This window comes from Ursus maritimus, unplaced genomic scaffold (assembly GCF_017311325.1).
Source record: "Ursus maritimus isolate PB19 unplaced genomic scaffold, ASM1731132v1 scaffold_13, whole genome shotgun sequence".
NCBI lineage: Eukaryota > Metazoa > Chordata > Mammalia > Carnivora > Ursidae > Ursus > Ursus maritimus.
The window spans coordinates 2,433,810-2,447,568 of record NW_024423675.1 but is presented as its reverse complement, the minus strand read 5'-3'; the positions used below and the strand labels follow the sequence as shown (position 1 = coordinate 2,447,568).

Here is a 13,759-nt window from a genome sequence, read left to right as displayed (position 1 = left end):
TAGATGCTTAACGACTCTGCCACCCAGGCGCCCCAAGAATCTATATTTCCTAGAGAAATTTTGTTCTTAGATTTTCTAACTTGTCCCTTAGGATTCACCAGTATTCTTAAGCTTAATTTTAATTGTAGTAATATGGATTGAAAGAGCCAGTGAAGCTATTTATATTTTGATTAGCTAACTTTAATGATATAGTTGTTGAATCATCATTGGTAAATAATGAAAATCAAATTTTTGTTTTCAAAAGGAAATAATGATCTTGGCTTTTTGGTGAGCAAAAAGGATGAGTTTTGTAGATTGATTTTGTACTGATTAGAACGATATTTAGGGTGCAGAAGCATTGAATAATCTTAGCCTAAACCAGAAATTAGACTTTGGGAATGATAAAGGATGAAGAGTAATATCCAGGTGAGTGGGAATTTCCATTTTGGTGGGATTGGTGGAAATAAAGTCATGAATTTTAGGGGAGTTACTAAGGCACAATTAAATAAGCAGAGATAAGCTATTCTGTTGAGTATTCTCAGGCAGTCAGTTGAAGTTATGTAGGGATATCTGCTCAGGAAATGTTCGATATGAGTAGAATAGTCCAGAACAGAAAGCTGGAGGTAGTTTATTTCTTTTCTTGTTTAAGTATTCCCTTAGTGTATTTTTCTTTACTTTAATGAATCGATGTTGCCATTTTACATTCCCAATTACACTGTGGATTCATTTTCTTCTTCATTGTAGTCTTAAGCTATCATTTTACTTATTTCTAAAAGGTTCCTTTCTACGCTTTGTAACTGTGCAGTTTCTGTTTTGTTTCTTATGTTTCTAATTTCAAGTCCTTTTGCATTATCTTTCTCTGCTTATGCATTTATAATGATTTGGTTTCCAATTACTTTCTGATTCATAGACACATAAAATGCCAATTCAGAGTCCATCACCTGGTGTATAACCTTTTTGTCATTTCCACCAACTTTTGGTCAATAGAAAGTTCTAGGATGTTTCAGATGGTATTCCAGTGATGGGATTATATTCATAGGTAAGCAGGTTAAAATTTTATAAGTAAAACTTTATGACACACTATCATGCTTCTTAATTATTTGGTTTATGTCTTCTATTTTACCTTTTATCTAATTTTCTTCAAATTTAATCTGGTAGAAGATAAGAAGATTATAATTCTGAAAAGGAATGTATCCTAGTTTAGGATAATTCACCACATATTCCACTTTAAATCTTCTCCAGGGTTTTGCAGTTAAATTTTTATATTTTAAGAAATTTGTTAGAAGCATTTTAAAAACAACTTGGGTAATTTAAGTTGAACTGTTTTTCTGTAGGAAGATTGACAGGAAATGGCTAATCACATCATTGCATTTAATGTTCTTACTATGAATTAGAATTAAGGTATTATTTAGGCATATTGGTCTAGGCTTATATTATCATTGGGTCCCCAATATCTGAAATGCTAACTGGATTTCTAGCATTGGTAGGCAGTCAATTGGTAGTCAGACAATGACTACCTAATGAACACTGCTTGAAATTTTATTTTTATTGAGATGTTATCATCCAATTATCTAAGAAAAACTTACGGTAGCACTTTTTATGTAAGAATACCAGTACAACTCATAAATAAGTTTTACTTAAAGTATAGAAGAGGAAAAAAACACAGTAGCTTAAAAATATAGGACATTCTATTTTGAAATGTAATATCAGAGACACAAATTCTTGTGAATTTTTAAATTACCTGCTATTTAAGTTATTAGAATAAAAGCTGACTTTTTGAGCCATGTTATTTTAACTGTGTATGTTGAAACTCTCTTTGGCTTCTTGGTTAACCATTCCTTCCTTGGAGACTGTGCCTGACTTTTCTCAGACCACCCATCAGCCTTGTTGAATACAACTTCCTATGTTTGGTTTGATCTATTTATTACCCTGGCCTTTCGTTTCTTCATAACTTACAGCTCAGTGATTTTCTTCTGATTTAGTCATTTTGACTTTGGCAACTTATTTCTGGCTACTATTCCTACTTTAAAGTTTTAAATGCAGACATATTGCTTTCTAACCACAGCTGCTCTTAAAAACTCGTGAGACACTTCATCCAGACATTTCATCAACTTCTCTGTTATCCAATGAACTGAGACTGTGACATCTTCAACTATATCTTGGTCTTACTAGCTTTAGGGGCACATGGTTCTCTTCACTAGTCTTATGATTTCAGCCTAGGTGGCTCTTTCTTTTTTTCTGAGCATATCATAATAAAAGAAAAAAAGAAGAAAAAGAAAAAAAAAAAAAGAAGAATAAATTCAAGGACAGACATGGAGCACAATGGATGAGCAACCCAAGCAGGAAAGTTTATTAGGTGAAAAGTAGAGATGAGAGCCCATAAGCTCGAATGAAGGGGGTGGGGGAGAGAGAGAGTCAGAGAGAGACAGAAACAGAGAGAGGCAGAGACAGAGTTGTGTACCTGGGGTTTTGGGTTTCTATCTTGTATTGACAGTTGTTAACTAGGGGGTAGAATATTTATTACTTGGGGTGGGGATTTCTTGGGAGCAGGGTTTCATGCTTTTTCTTCCCTATTCGGTCAGGGATTTCTGGCCTCCTTTGTCAGTCATCTTGGGCTCTCTGATTTGCTACAGCTTAATGTGGCTTTGTTTTGGACTGCTGCCCGGCAGGACTCTGACTTTCCCAGAAGCTGGCCGTGACTTCCTCTTTGCCTACCTCCAGATATCCTGTTAGAACCTAACTAACTGTCTACTTTGGCATAACTGTTTTTGAGAGGTCTTTACCTCTACTGAATGTTTTTTTTCTACTTGTTGAATTATTTACCCAGAGAAGAGTCTTAAATTTTCCATGTATAGTTGAGGATTTTTGCCTTATTTTTATTAATTACTCTGTTAGATTTTTTTTTTTTAAATACATTTTGGTTTTTGTTTTTGAGGTGCATATACGTTTAAGATTGTTATAGGTCCTTTTTTATCTCTAATAATATTTCTTGTTCTTAAGTCTTCTTTGTCTAATATTAATATAGGCTAGCCACTTCAGCTTTCTTTTCATTAGTGTTAGGATTTTTTAAAAAAAGATTTTATTTATTTATTTGACAGAGAGAGAGAGTACAAGCAGGAGGAATGGCAGGCAGAGAGAGGGGGAGAAGCAGGCTCCCTGCTCAATATGGGGCTTGATCCCAGCATCCTGGAATCGTGACCTGAGCCAAAGGCGGACGCTTAACCAGTTGAGCCACCCAGGCACCCCAGTGTTAGGATTTAATACCTTTTCTATCCTTGTACATTTATCTTTCTATCTTTCCATCCATCCAGCTTTTTTGAGGTATAATTAACCTATAACATTGTGTAAATTTAATCTGTCCTACTTTTAATTTAATCTTTATATACAAAGCAGGTTTATTGTGGACAGCATATAGTTAGTTGGTTCTTGATTTTTTTCCCCCAATCTGACAATTTCTGCCTATTAAATAGGGTGCGTGTACCATTTAAATTTAATGTAGTTATTACTAGGGGTCAGTGTGGATCTACCATCTTACTACTTTGCTTCTGTTTGCCTGTGTGTTATTCCTTTTTCCCTCTTGCCGTCATTTGGATTACTTGAGAATGTTTGGATTTCATTATAGCTCCACTTTTATCTTTTTAGGTATACATCTTTGTTTTATATTTTAGGAGTTAGTCTAAGGGTTATAGTATGTCTCTTTAACCTTTCACTGTTTACCTTTAGATAATATATCACTTTAGAGTTGGGGTGAGAACCATACAACAATATCATTCCATTTCTTGTCATATATTTTGCTTCTAAACATGTTAAAACCACACAATACATTTTAATATTTTTGCTTTAATTATCTTTTGAAGAAATTAAGTACAAATATTTTATATTTATTTTAGTTTTCAACTATTTTTCTATTTTTTTCTTTTTTTTTTTAACCAGTCATCTTTTCTTGGATGTTAATTCTCAATTAGGATATGAAAGGATTCAGGGTTCCAGGCAAAAGTGATGGTCAGGAATGCAGAATGTGCTTCCACACTGGGCCCTTTTCAGTGGTACTTTTGTAGCCGCTCATGTTTGAGTTCCTCATAACAATAATAGTAATTGAAAAACACATGAGCTGCCAGCATCATGGAAATCCCAGCAACACCACCCCCTTTTTTCACAGTACTACCAGGTAGTACTAGTAGTAACCTCTTTGAAACGCTCCAGCAATGCCTTTGGGGTGAAATTCTGCATTGGTATCCAACTTGGCAACTCTCCTAGTCTGACGTCCATAAGTTTCTTCTTCTTCACTGGTACAGATGATGCCATCTTGGAGTCCTGGGTGTCTGTTATATCTAGTTTTCAGCCATTTCTGATGTTCTTCATATATTTTGTTCAGATACAGGTTTTTGTTGTTTGTATATTTCTTTTACCAGAAAACTTTCTTTTAAAATCTTCTGTGTTACAGCCTGGTAGAAATTCATTTTATCAGATTTTGTCTGTTGGACAAAAGTTTTTTATTGTGCCTCCATTTTTTAAAAAGATATTTTCATTTGCTAAAGATTTTTGGGTTTATAGTTTTTCTATTAGTACTTTAAAGCTGATGTTCTGTTATCTCCTGGTTTATATAATTCATGACAAAGAGTCTGCTGTCATTCTTATTTTTTTTTGAACCTTTGCGCATAAGTTTTTTTTTCTTTTTATTGTGGTTTGACTGTGTACTTTTTTCTTAAATCCTTGTTCTCTAGGCTACTATTGGGATGTGTGCTAGTGCAAATGTGTGTTTAATTTTGCATTAATCTGAGGCATTATTCCTCCCAATTGTTTCTTTTTTAAAATCACTTTCTTTTTAAAAATCTCTCCAATTGTACAGAAGTTGTATCTTTTTACTCTTTCAGCTCTTTGATTCTGTTTCTCCTTCCCCCTTTTCTTTTTGTAGTTCAGTTGGAAGAAGTGATACACTTTTCTTCTTCAAGATTCTTTCTTCTCAGTGATTCTTTCCTTTGTTGTGTTCTGTCTGCTGATAATCCCATTGATTATTATTCCCATTGATTAGCATTCTTTCTCTCTGATCCTGTTTTTTTATATCTTGCATTTCTACTTGTCTCATTTTTATACTTTTTATCTGTTTGTGCTGAAATTCCAGGTTGGTTCATATATGTTTTTCACTTTTTCCTTTAAAATGTTAAGGTTATTTTAAAGTCTTTGATAATTCAAAACATGAGTCATCTGGAGTCTTGTTCTTTTGACTGTCTTATCTATTGAGTGTAGATAGTTTTTTGGGTTTTTTTTTTGTTTGTTTGTTTTGTTTTTGTTCTTTTTGTTTTTGTTTTTTGTTTTTTTTGCTTTGCGTATATGTGAAAAATATTTTTTATTGGGTGCTAGATGTTTGTTTTTGTTTTTTTTTCCACTGTTTGAACAACAGAGACTGAGGTAAATATATTTGTGCTTAGTATGGGTATACCTCTTTTTTTCAGTTTGTCAATAGGTCACATTTGAAGCAGTAGGTTAGTGGTTGAATCACTCTGTTCTCTATTTGGGATGGGTTTGTGTTGCTATATAATTATCTTTGGTGCTCCAAAGACTTCACATTCCTTCAGCACATGACTGCTGTTAATGGGCTTATTGAGTGTGGAGCAAAGAACAGTTTCTACCAAAAGCTGAATCAATACAAAAGGTGAATTCTCCCAAAGGTGAATCAGTATATATGTCTCCTCTCCCTTTGGAGAGGCTTGGGATTCAGTCCATCCTGTTGCCTAGAGCCCTCAGCTCTCTAATAACCTTAGCAAAAGTTACGATTTTATAGATTATCTGCTTTTTTATAATTGTCAGATTATAAGCAACATTCTCTTGCCACTCTTTATAGTAAGTGAAAGTGGCACTTTCCGTTAAACCAGACTTTTAAAGATAACTTTAAAGGAGGGGGCACCTGCGTGGCTCAGTCTGCTAAACATCTGTTTTCGGCTCAGGTCATGATCCCAGGATTCTGGGATCGAGCCCCACGTCAGGCTTCCTGGAGCGTGCCCCCCAGCCACATGTGCTCTCTCTCTCTCTCTCTGTGTCTCGAATAAATAAATAAAATCTTTTTTAAAAAAGATAACTTTAAAAGCTAAACACTTTCAAGATCATGAACATAGACATATGGAATGAATAAAGGAGAAAAAACTTTCCTAATGTTATTCAGTTGGTACTTTTAACCTGGCATAACATCTGTTGTGAAAATTGCATGTGAAGTATGCTATAACTCAGGAGATAGGAGTGAAAATAATGGAAATAGTTAAATGATTTAAATTTTGGCTCTAACAATGAAGATAGTGATATATAGAAGATGCCCATAGCAAGTTTGGATAAATTTTCTTTCAAGAATTGTAAATGTAAAAAAGCAGTATTTTTAATTTAACATAATTTACATATATGGTCAAATATGAACAAGTAAATCCATTAATGATAAATTGTACAATAGTAATACAATGTTTAGATTTCATCTCTATTCCCCAAAAATCTTTTTTTTTCCTTCAAGAATTTTATCTACCTTTGTATGCACCTTTTTCATATAGTACATGGTACAGTACATTTAAAGTCTAAACATTGGGGCACCTGGGTGACTCAGTTGGTTCAGTCCTCTTGGTTTTGGCTCTGATCATGATCTCAGGGTTGTGAGCACGAGCCCTCCATCGGGCTCCATGCTCAGTGCAGAGTCTGCTTGTCCATCTCCCTCCCTTTCTGCCCCTCCCCTCTCTGCTCATGCCTTTGTGCCTGTGCATGCTGTCTCTCTCTCTCTCAAATAAATAAATAAATAAATAAATAAATAAATAAAATCTTCAATTAAAAAAATAAAATCTGTAAACCTTAAATGATGATTAGAGGACCTATACATATAGGATGTTGCAAAAATCTTTGGGCATTTATTTCAGAGTCAAAGCAGACTTTCGTTATTTTCTTATTTTTAACTGAAATCTGTTCTTTTCTTTTTTTTTTTTTAAGATTTTATTTATTTATTTGACAGAGCGAGAGCACAAGCAGGGGGAGTGGCAGGCAGAGGGAGAGGGAGAATCAGGTTTCCCGCAGAGCAGGGCGAGCCCAATGTGGGACTCAATCCTAGGACCCCAGGATCATGACCTGAGCCAAAGGTAGTAGATTAACCAACTGAGTCACCCAAGTGCCCGAAATCTGTTCTGTTTTTTAGCTGTCTGACTTGAAGCTAGTTACCTAATCTCTGATAGCCTCAGTTTCCTTTTCTGGCAAATTCAATAATAATAATACAAAACTCACAAATACATATCTTGTGAGGAATTACATATTTTGAATGGTATATGTTAAGAACCAAGCAAACAGTTTATTATAGGTCCTTAGTACATGATAGGTGCCACTATACATGTTAAGTAAAGAAAGACTCTTTTGCTACCTCTGTCTGTCTGTCTCTCGATAATTAAAATCTTAAAAAAAGGGGGGGGGAAGGGGAGGGGTGCCTGGGTGGCTCAGTTGGTGAAGTGTCTGCCTTCGGCTCAGGTCATGATCTCAGGGTCCTGGGATTGAGCCCCTCATTGGGCTCCCTGCTTGGCAGAGAGTCTACTTCTCCCTCTCTTCCCTGCTCATGCTGTCTCCCGCTATCTCTGTCATTGCCTCTCAAATAAATAAATAAAATCTTAAAAAAAATTGTCTGGAGTAATCAGCAAGGAGTAAAACAAGAGTAAAAACGGGCTATTTCTTGTTTTGACGTAAGAGGTTTCTGATTTGTAAAAAGGTAGAGTAAAATAAAAAATGAGGTGATTTTCATTTCTGCAGTAGGTAACATCATATTATTTAGAGTCTTGCCAGCTCTGTACTATTACTTTATATGTACTTTGTGTACAGGGATGATCCATTATATCAGTTTGAGACTTTTGACCTAAGAGTAGGAAAGCTATGTTTATTTGCCATAGATGATGTACCTATGGTTAAGGAGGACAAATTCTTTTAACCTTTGAAAAGTTTTTTAGGGGTGCCTGCCTGCCTCAGCTGGTAGAACATGCAACTCTTCATCTTGGGGGTCATGAGTTTGAACCCAGGGTTGGGTGTGGAGCCTACTTAAAAAAAAAAAAAAGTTGTTTGTTTTTTCAAGGTGATGTGGCATTTGGTTTGCATTATTTCTCAGCAGATTTTGTGCTATGAATTTAGCAGTTTACCTTTTCTTACATGATAGGGTACAAGAAGTATTAAGGTTATACTTTTCTGTCTTGCTTGAACCTTTACCCTTCATTAGTTCATGGATATTTGAAAAAAGTTGAAATAGAACATGAAGGTCTTAATATAATATGCTTCTCAATATGAATACAAGTTTCAAAAATTTTTCCTCTAGGATGAATATATCACATACATACATCACATACGAAGGCTTTAATCTCAAATTATCTTCCACATTTCCAGCAAGAATGTAAGCTGATATTTTTGCTCTTTGATGCTTAGGATTTATTTTTCCTCTTTTAAAAGGAATTTATAAGAAATCAGTGTTTTTAATTCATATGGAATTTTTTATTCTGGCAAATTGCCTTCTCAATCAGCCAGGTCATTTAAACCACTGAGTACATGGGTGACAAATCTATGAATCTCAGAACTGTCCTGCCCATTTTGCCAGACTCTGGATAATATGGCTGTAAGAGTCCCAGTTTGCCAGCTGCCCACCTAAGAATTCTTAGTGTTGTAGTAAAAGGAAAAAACAGAACAAGAAAGAAAACTTCAAGAGCATTACAGTTTTTAAAAAAAATTATGTGAAAATATACATAAAATTTATCTTTTTAGCTATTGTTAATCATACAGTTTAGTGGCATTAAGGATATTCACGTTGTTGTGCAGCCGTCACCATTATCCATCTCCAGATTTTTTTCTTCTTTCCAAATTAAACTCTGTACCTCTTAAACACTAACTCCTTATTCTCCCCTTGCCGCACACCCCCTGACCAGGCTCCCTAATTTCTGTCCCTATGAATTGACTAAGAAGCTTTACAGTTTTAAGGGAATTTAGATATTCAAACCCGGAGTTGTCTTAAAGTTGTTAGAAACTAGGCTTGCTCTTGTTTTTCTTTGCTGTGAACTGCCCTCAGTTTAGAGGAATTACAGATTTTGAAGAACGAAGTGGCAAAGAACACGAAGCCGCAGTTTGGAGGAGACTCACAGATTTTGTTGCAGTGAAATAAACTTGAAATTTTGGTTGTTGCTTTTGGAATATGAATCTCCCTGTAGATAAAGTGGTTTTCAGGAGGACGGGATTGTGATAAAAGTGATGTATCATACACAGCATAGCCAAAATTTTGGATCCAACGTATTTGAATCCCAGACCTATCCTGCCTGTGATGTACGTTGGTCAGACTCTGGCTCTCTGAAATACAGAAATCAGTGTTTAGGGCTTCCATCGGTGATACACATGTTCAGGTCTTCAAAACAATAAAAATCTGCGAAAGAAGCGTTTACTTGCTCAGAACTAATGAGAGAGCTTTGGGGCTATACCTACTCTTTAGAAGATAATGACACTGGAAAAAACTGTCATTTGTATTTTATACTGTGTATACCTTGTAATGCATTTCTGTGCTTGAAAAAATATGAAAAAGACAACAAAACAAAAAGTAGGACAAAAAATTTTTTAAAAATCCTCTATTGGTGGGTTTGGGGACGGCACAGATAATATATTTTTGGACTGTGATCCCATGTCTGAGGTTGCTTAAGGTTATAGATTCTCAGGGGAAGTCTCCCCTGCCCCCTAGCCTCCATCTATCCCTTGCACGTTTCTCTGTGGTTTCCTTTTTTGTGTATGTTTTTTATTTTATTCCCTGTATTTGTTACTTCTCAGAATTTCTGTTTTCACTGATTTTGGCCTCTGTCTTCCTTCCTTTTATGCTGGCTCAGCAATGTATTTAAAAAATGTTTTTAATATTTTATCCATCATTTTGGTTGTTTTAGTCATGACTGTTGTTCAAGATATCTAGCCTGCCATGGAGTAAGTCTTTGTACATTAAAAAAAATTTTGCAATATGTTAACCTAGATCTCTCTGTATCACCCACCTTCCCCATTCTGTATTTCAGTTCTTAAAGCTTATACATTAAGAAATTTTTGTAAAGCTTGTAAAAAATTAAAATACCCTGTAAGTGATTATTGTATTTCTAAAAATATATGTATTTGTTTTATAGTTACTTGAAGGAAATTTTGCCAAAGAAGTCAGCCATGAAATGGATGGACTTATTTTTCAGCCTATTGGAGTAAGTTCGTGTGTGTGTGTGTGTGTGTGTGTGTGTGTGTGTGTGTGCATTTGTAGTGTGTTTTATGTATATAAATATGTGCGTACACATGAATGTATATATGAAGTACATTTTCTTGAGATATATTTACTTAGGATTGATTACTGCTACAGTCACTGCCTATCCTTAAAGAAATTGTTTATTTAAGATATTTCAGTTATGCTGAATATATATAATGGTAAAATGAACAGTTGTTTGCTTTTCACTCAGCTTAAGAAACATGGATCATTATTTTTCAAGAAAGTCTTTTGATATAATTTGTTTTTAAATAATTCTTGCAAAATGAGTGTTAATTTATATATCTTCACTAGAAATCTACCAATAACATTACATAAATACTTATTTCTTTCTGTAGCTCAATATACCTTTAAATATTAATATTTCTAAAATTTGTTATGGATGAGTGAAATTCAAAGAATTTTTAATACTTGAAGAAAATGTAATTCTGTGAATATTACTATGAATTCTATGAATGTCAGATTTCTGAAACTCACTGAAGAACTTGTACTAACCGAATGGTCAAATCATGTATTTGGAGTAAGTTACGTTTTACTCTGATAGCATGGTGTCTCAACATTAGCATCAGTGACATTTTTTTTTGCCAGATAATTCTTTGTTGTGGGGAGCTGTCCTGTGTATTACAGGGTGTTTAGCAGCATCCTTGGTACGTACTTAGTAGGTGCCGGTATTACCTCTTTCCCCCAGTCCTCTCTCTCCAGGTTGTGACAACCAAAAATATATATACATTCACTGCCTACTTCCCTCTGGAAGCAAAATTGCCCTCATTAGACAACCTGTGCTCTGTAGAGCACTGTTTCTCAAGACGTGACCTGTGGACAAGGAACGTTACCGCCACCCAGAAAGTTATTAGAAAAGCAGCTTACCCAGGGCACCTGGGTGGCTCAGTTGGTTAAGTGCCTGCATTCAGCTTAGGTCATGATCCCAGCGTCTTGGGATTGAGCCCCACGTTGGGGAGTCTCCTCCCTCTGCCCCTCTCCCTGCTCGTGCTTTCTTTTTCTAGCTCTGTTCTTGCTCTCTCTCAAATGAATAAATAAAATCTTAAAAAAAAAAAAAAGAAAAGAAAAGCAGCTCACCCTAGACCTACTGATCAGGAACCCTGGGAATGGAGTCCGGCAAGTTGTGCTTTAACAAGCTCTTCATGTACTCAAATGCATGTTCATGTATGAAAACTGCTTTATAGAAAAGAGTTGTTATTTCATGTGCTGTAGTTTGCCTCTAACCTTCGAAATTAGGGCATGGGCTAGCTGTGAAGTTATATAGTGAGACATCAAATTGGGTATCTGGAGAAAAGGGAAGGAAACTAATATTTTTGAAGACTGTATATTAAATACTATATGTTTTACGTATATGGTAGAACTTTAATATGCAAGTTTAGGTATAACGTGATACGTGATTGGCTTCTGTCTTCCTTCTAGCCCCTTTGCCAAACAGGTAGAGAGAAGCTGTTCTGTGGTCAAGGGAAGAGGTGATGGAGGAGAGTTAGAGGCTGGGGACAGACATTGTAGAAAATGATATCTTCGGAAGTAGAAGTTAGATCTTTGAGTTACAGTATTTTCTAGGCCTGATCCCCTAGATCGAAGTCAAGTCTAAAAATAATAGTAATTGCAATACATTTTATTTTGTTAAACTCATGGTTCATATCCACATGTATATGAGATTTTGATATATGTAAGAGAAATGGCCTGATACGTGAGTCTAGGAAAGTCAGCTGATGTATTAGTCTGTTCTGATTCAAATAACCACACTTGTTATTATAGTGGCTTTGTAACTGATATCTAGTAAGGCAAGTCTCTCTGTTCTTTTCTTAAATATGTGGGGACATTTGGTTTAACATTGAAATTTCAGATATAGTTTGTCAGGTTATAGAAAAATTCTTGTTAGGAGTTCAATTGGAATTGCTTTGAATTTAATTTGGAGAAAATTGTTGTTTTTATAGTGTTAGATCATCTCAGTGCATAAGGATTAGCCCTTTTCAGGTCCTTTTTTGTTCTGTAATTGAGTGTAAGTTTTTAATTGTTGTCTAATTTCTAGATATTTATTATTTTCCATTTTTACGGTAAATGGTATCTTTATTTGGTACTTCTAATGTACTGCCACATTGTTGATTAATTTGTTGATTCAAGAATCTTGCTGAACACTTTTAGTTCTAATAATTGTCTAATATTACATATTGGCCAGGACCTCTAGCACTGGTTTAAACATTGACTTTATTGGGTGGAGAAGAGAGAGACATTCTTACCTTACTCTCAACTTCAAAGGGAATGTGGCTAATTTTTCTCCATTAAGTATGTTTTTGGTAGATTTCTCTTAGAGAGCTTTTATCATGCCGAGAAAGTTTGTTTCTATTCATACAAAGGTTGTTGGGTTTTTTTTCAATCATAAATAAGTTTTGGGCTTTAACAAATGCTTTCTCTGTATCTATTGATTGAGATTGCCATGTCATTTTCCTTTTTATGACATTCATGTAGTAAATTACAGTGATTTTCTCTCGTTGACCCATCCTTACATTCTGACACAAATGCTACTTAATCATGATATGTGTAATTTTTAATATACCTTTGGATTTGAGTGTAATAGTTTTTTGAGGATTTATGCTACCTTATTTCTTAGTTTTTTTTCTTTTTTTATATATTCAAAATAAAGAAGGTAATATTATGGAAAAAATACTTTTAAGTACCAAGCAATACATAATAATACATGCCCATGGTTTTAAAAGTCAAAATATCATGGCTTCTACTGAAAAATAGAACAGTCTCTTCTTCTTTTCCCCACATTTAGAGTGCCACTCCTAGGAGGTAATTATTTTCTGTTGTTTTAGCTGTGTGTTTTTTCTCTTTTCCCTCCTGATTTCTACAAAATCTGTTTATGCTGCTCTTCCTTGGTTTTCTGTTTTATACATGATCTGCCTACTCTCTGCTGTTGAAGAACAGGATTGAGCTCTTTCACTCCTCCAACATCACCCCTTCTCCTTCTGTCATCCCATTGTAATTATATCACATTTTTGGTCAAATGAATATTCAGTATTTATATTTCTGTGGTAACATAAATATTGTTCACATCTGAGTCAAGTTGTATAATATTATATTTTCATAGAAAACTTTTTTTCCCTGAAGTTAGGAATTGCCTTATATTTTCATTTGTTGTGATTATCACTATTTCTTCCCTTAAACTCTTTAAAAGAACTGTTAAAATTTTTTTCAGTACAGTCAGATTTATCAAGTAATATATCCAGTTTGGTTTTAATTTGAAGGCATTCCCTCTGAGGTCTTTCATTCTGTAGTCCTGCTGCATAGCTTTTTCTCCTTGGGATTTCTCTTCAGTGTCCTTATCCTGGAAATTCCCAGCTTGCAGAACAAAATAAAGATTATATTTCTTAATTATTCAAATGAAATAGCTTGGCCCCTTCTCTCCTCTGAAGAAATGAATCACAGTGTAGTGTAATGTTACAAGGATCCATTTTTACTTCCTAGGTTTTTCTTTTTTTATAATTGTGCCCAGAGATTTTAAACTTACCC

The 13,759-nt window shown here is 34.7% G+C and overlaps 1 protein-coding gene and 1 pseudogene across 2 annotated transcripts in view; one reads left to right on the top strand and one right to left on the bottom strand.

The window, feature by feature from the left end:
- Positions 1–13,759, top strand: part of RNGTT (RNA guanylyltransferase and 5'-phosphatase) — a 303,675-nt gene that overhangs the window by 136,434 nt on the left and 153,482 nt on the right. For both annotated transcript variants that reach the window (XM_040627529.1, XM_008687490.2), the window contains one exon: positions 10,116–10,184. In XM_040627529.1, coding sequence (XP_040483463.1) covers positions 10,116–10,184 — 69 coding nt within the window. The remainder of the gene's footprint in view (positions 1–10,115; positions 10,185–13,759) is intronic.
- LOC103659853 lies at positions 3,157–6,643 on the bottom strand (annotated as a pseudogene).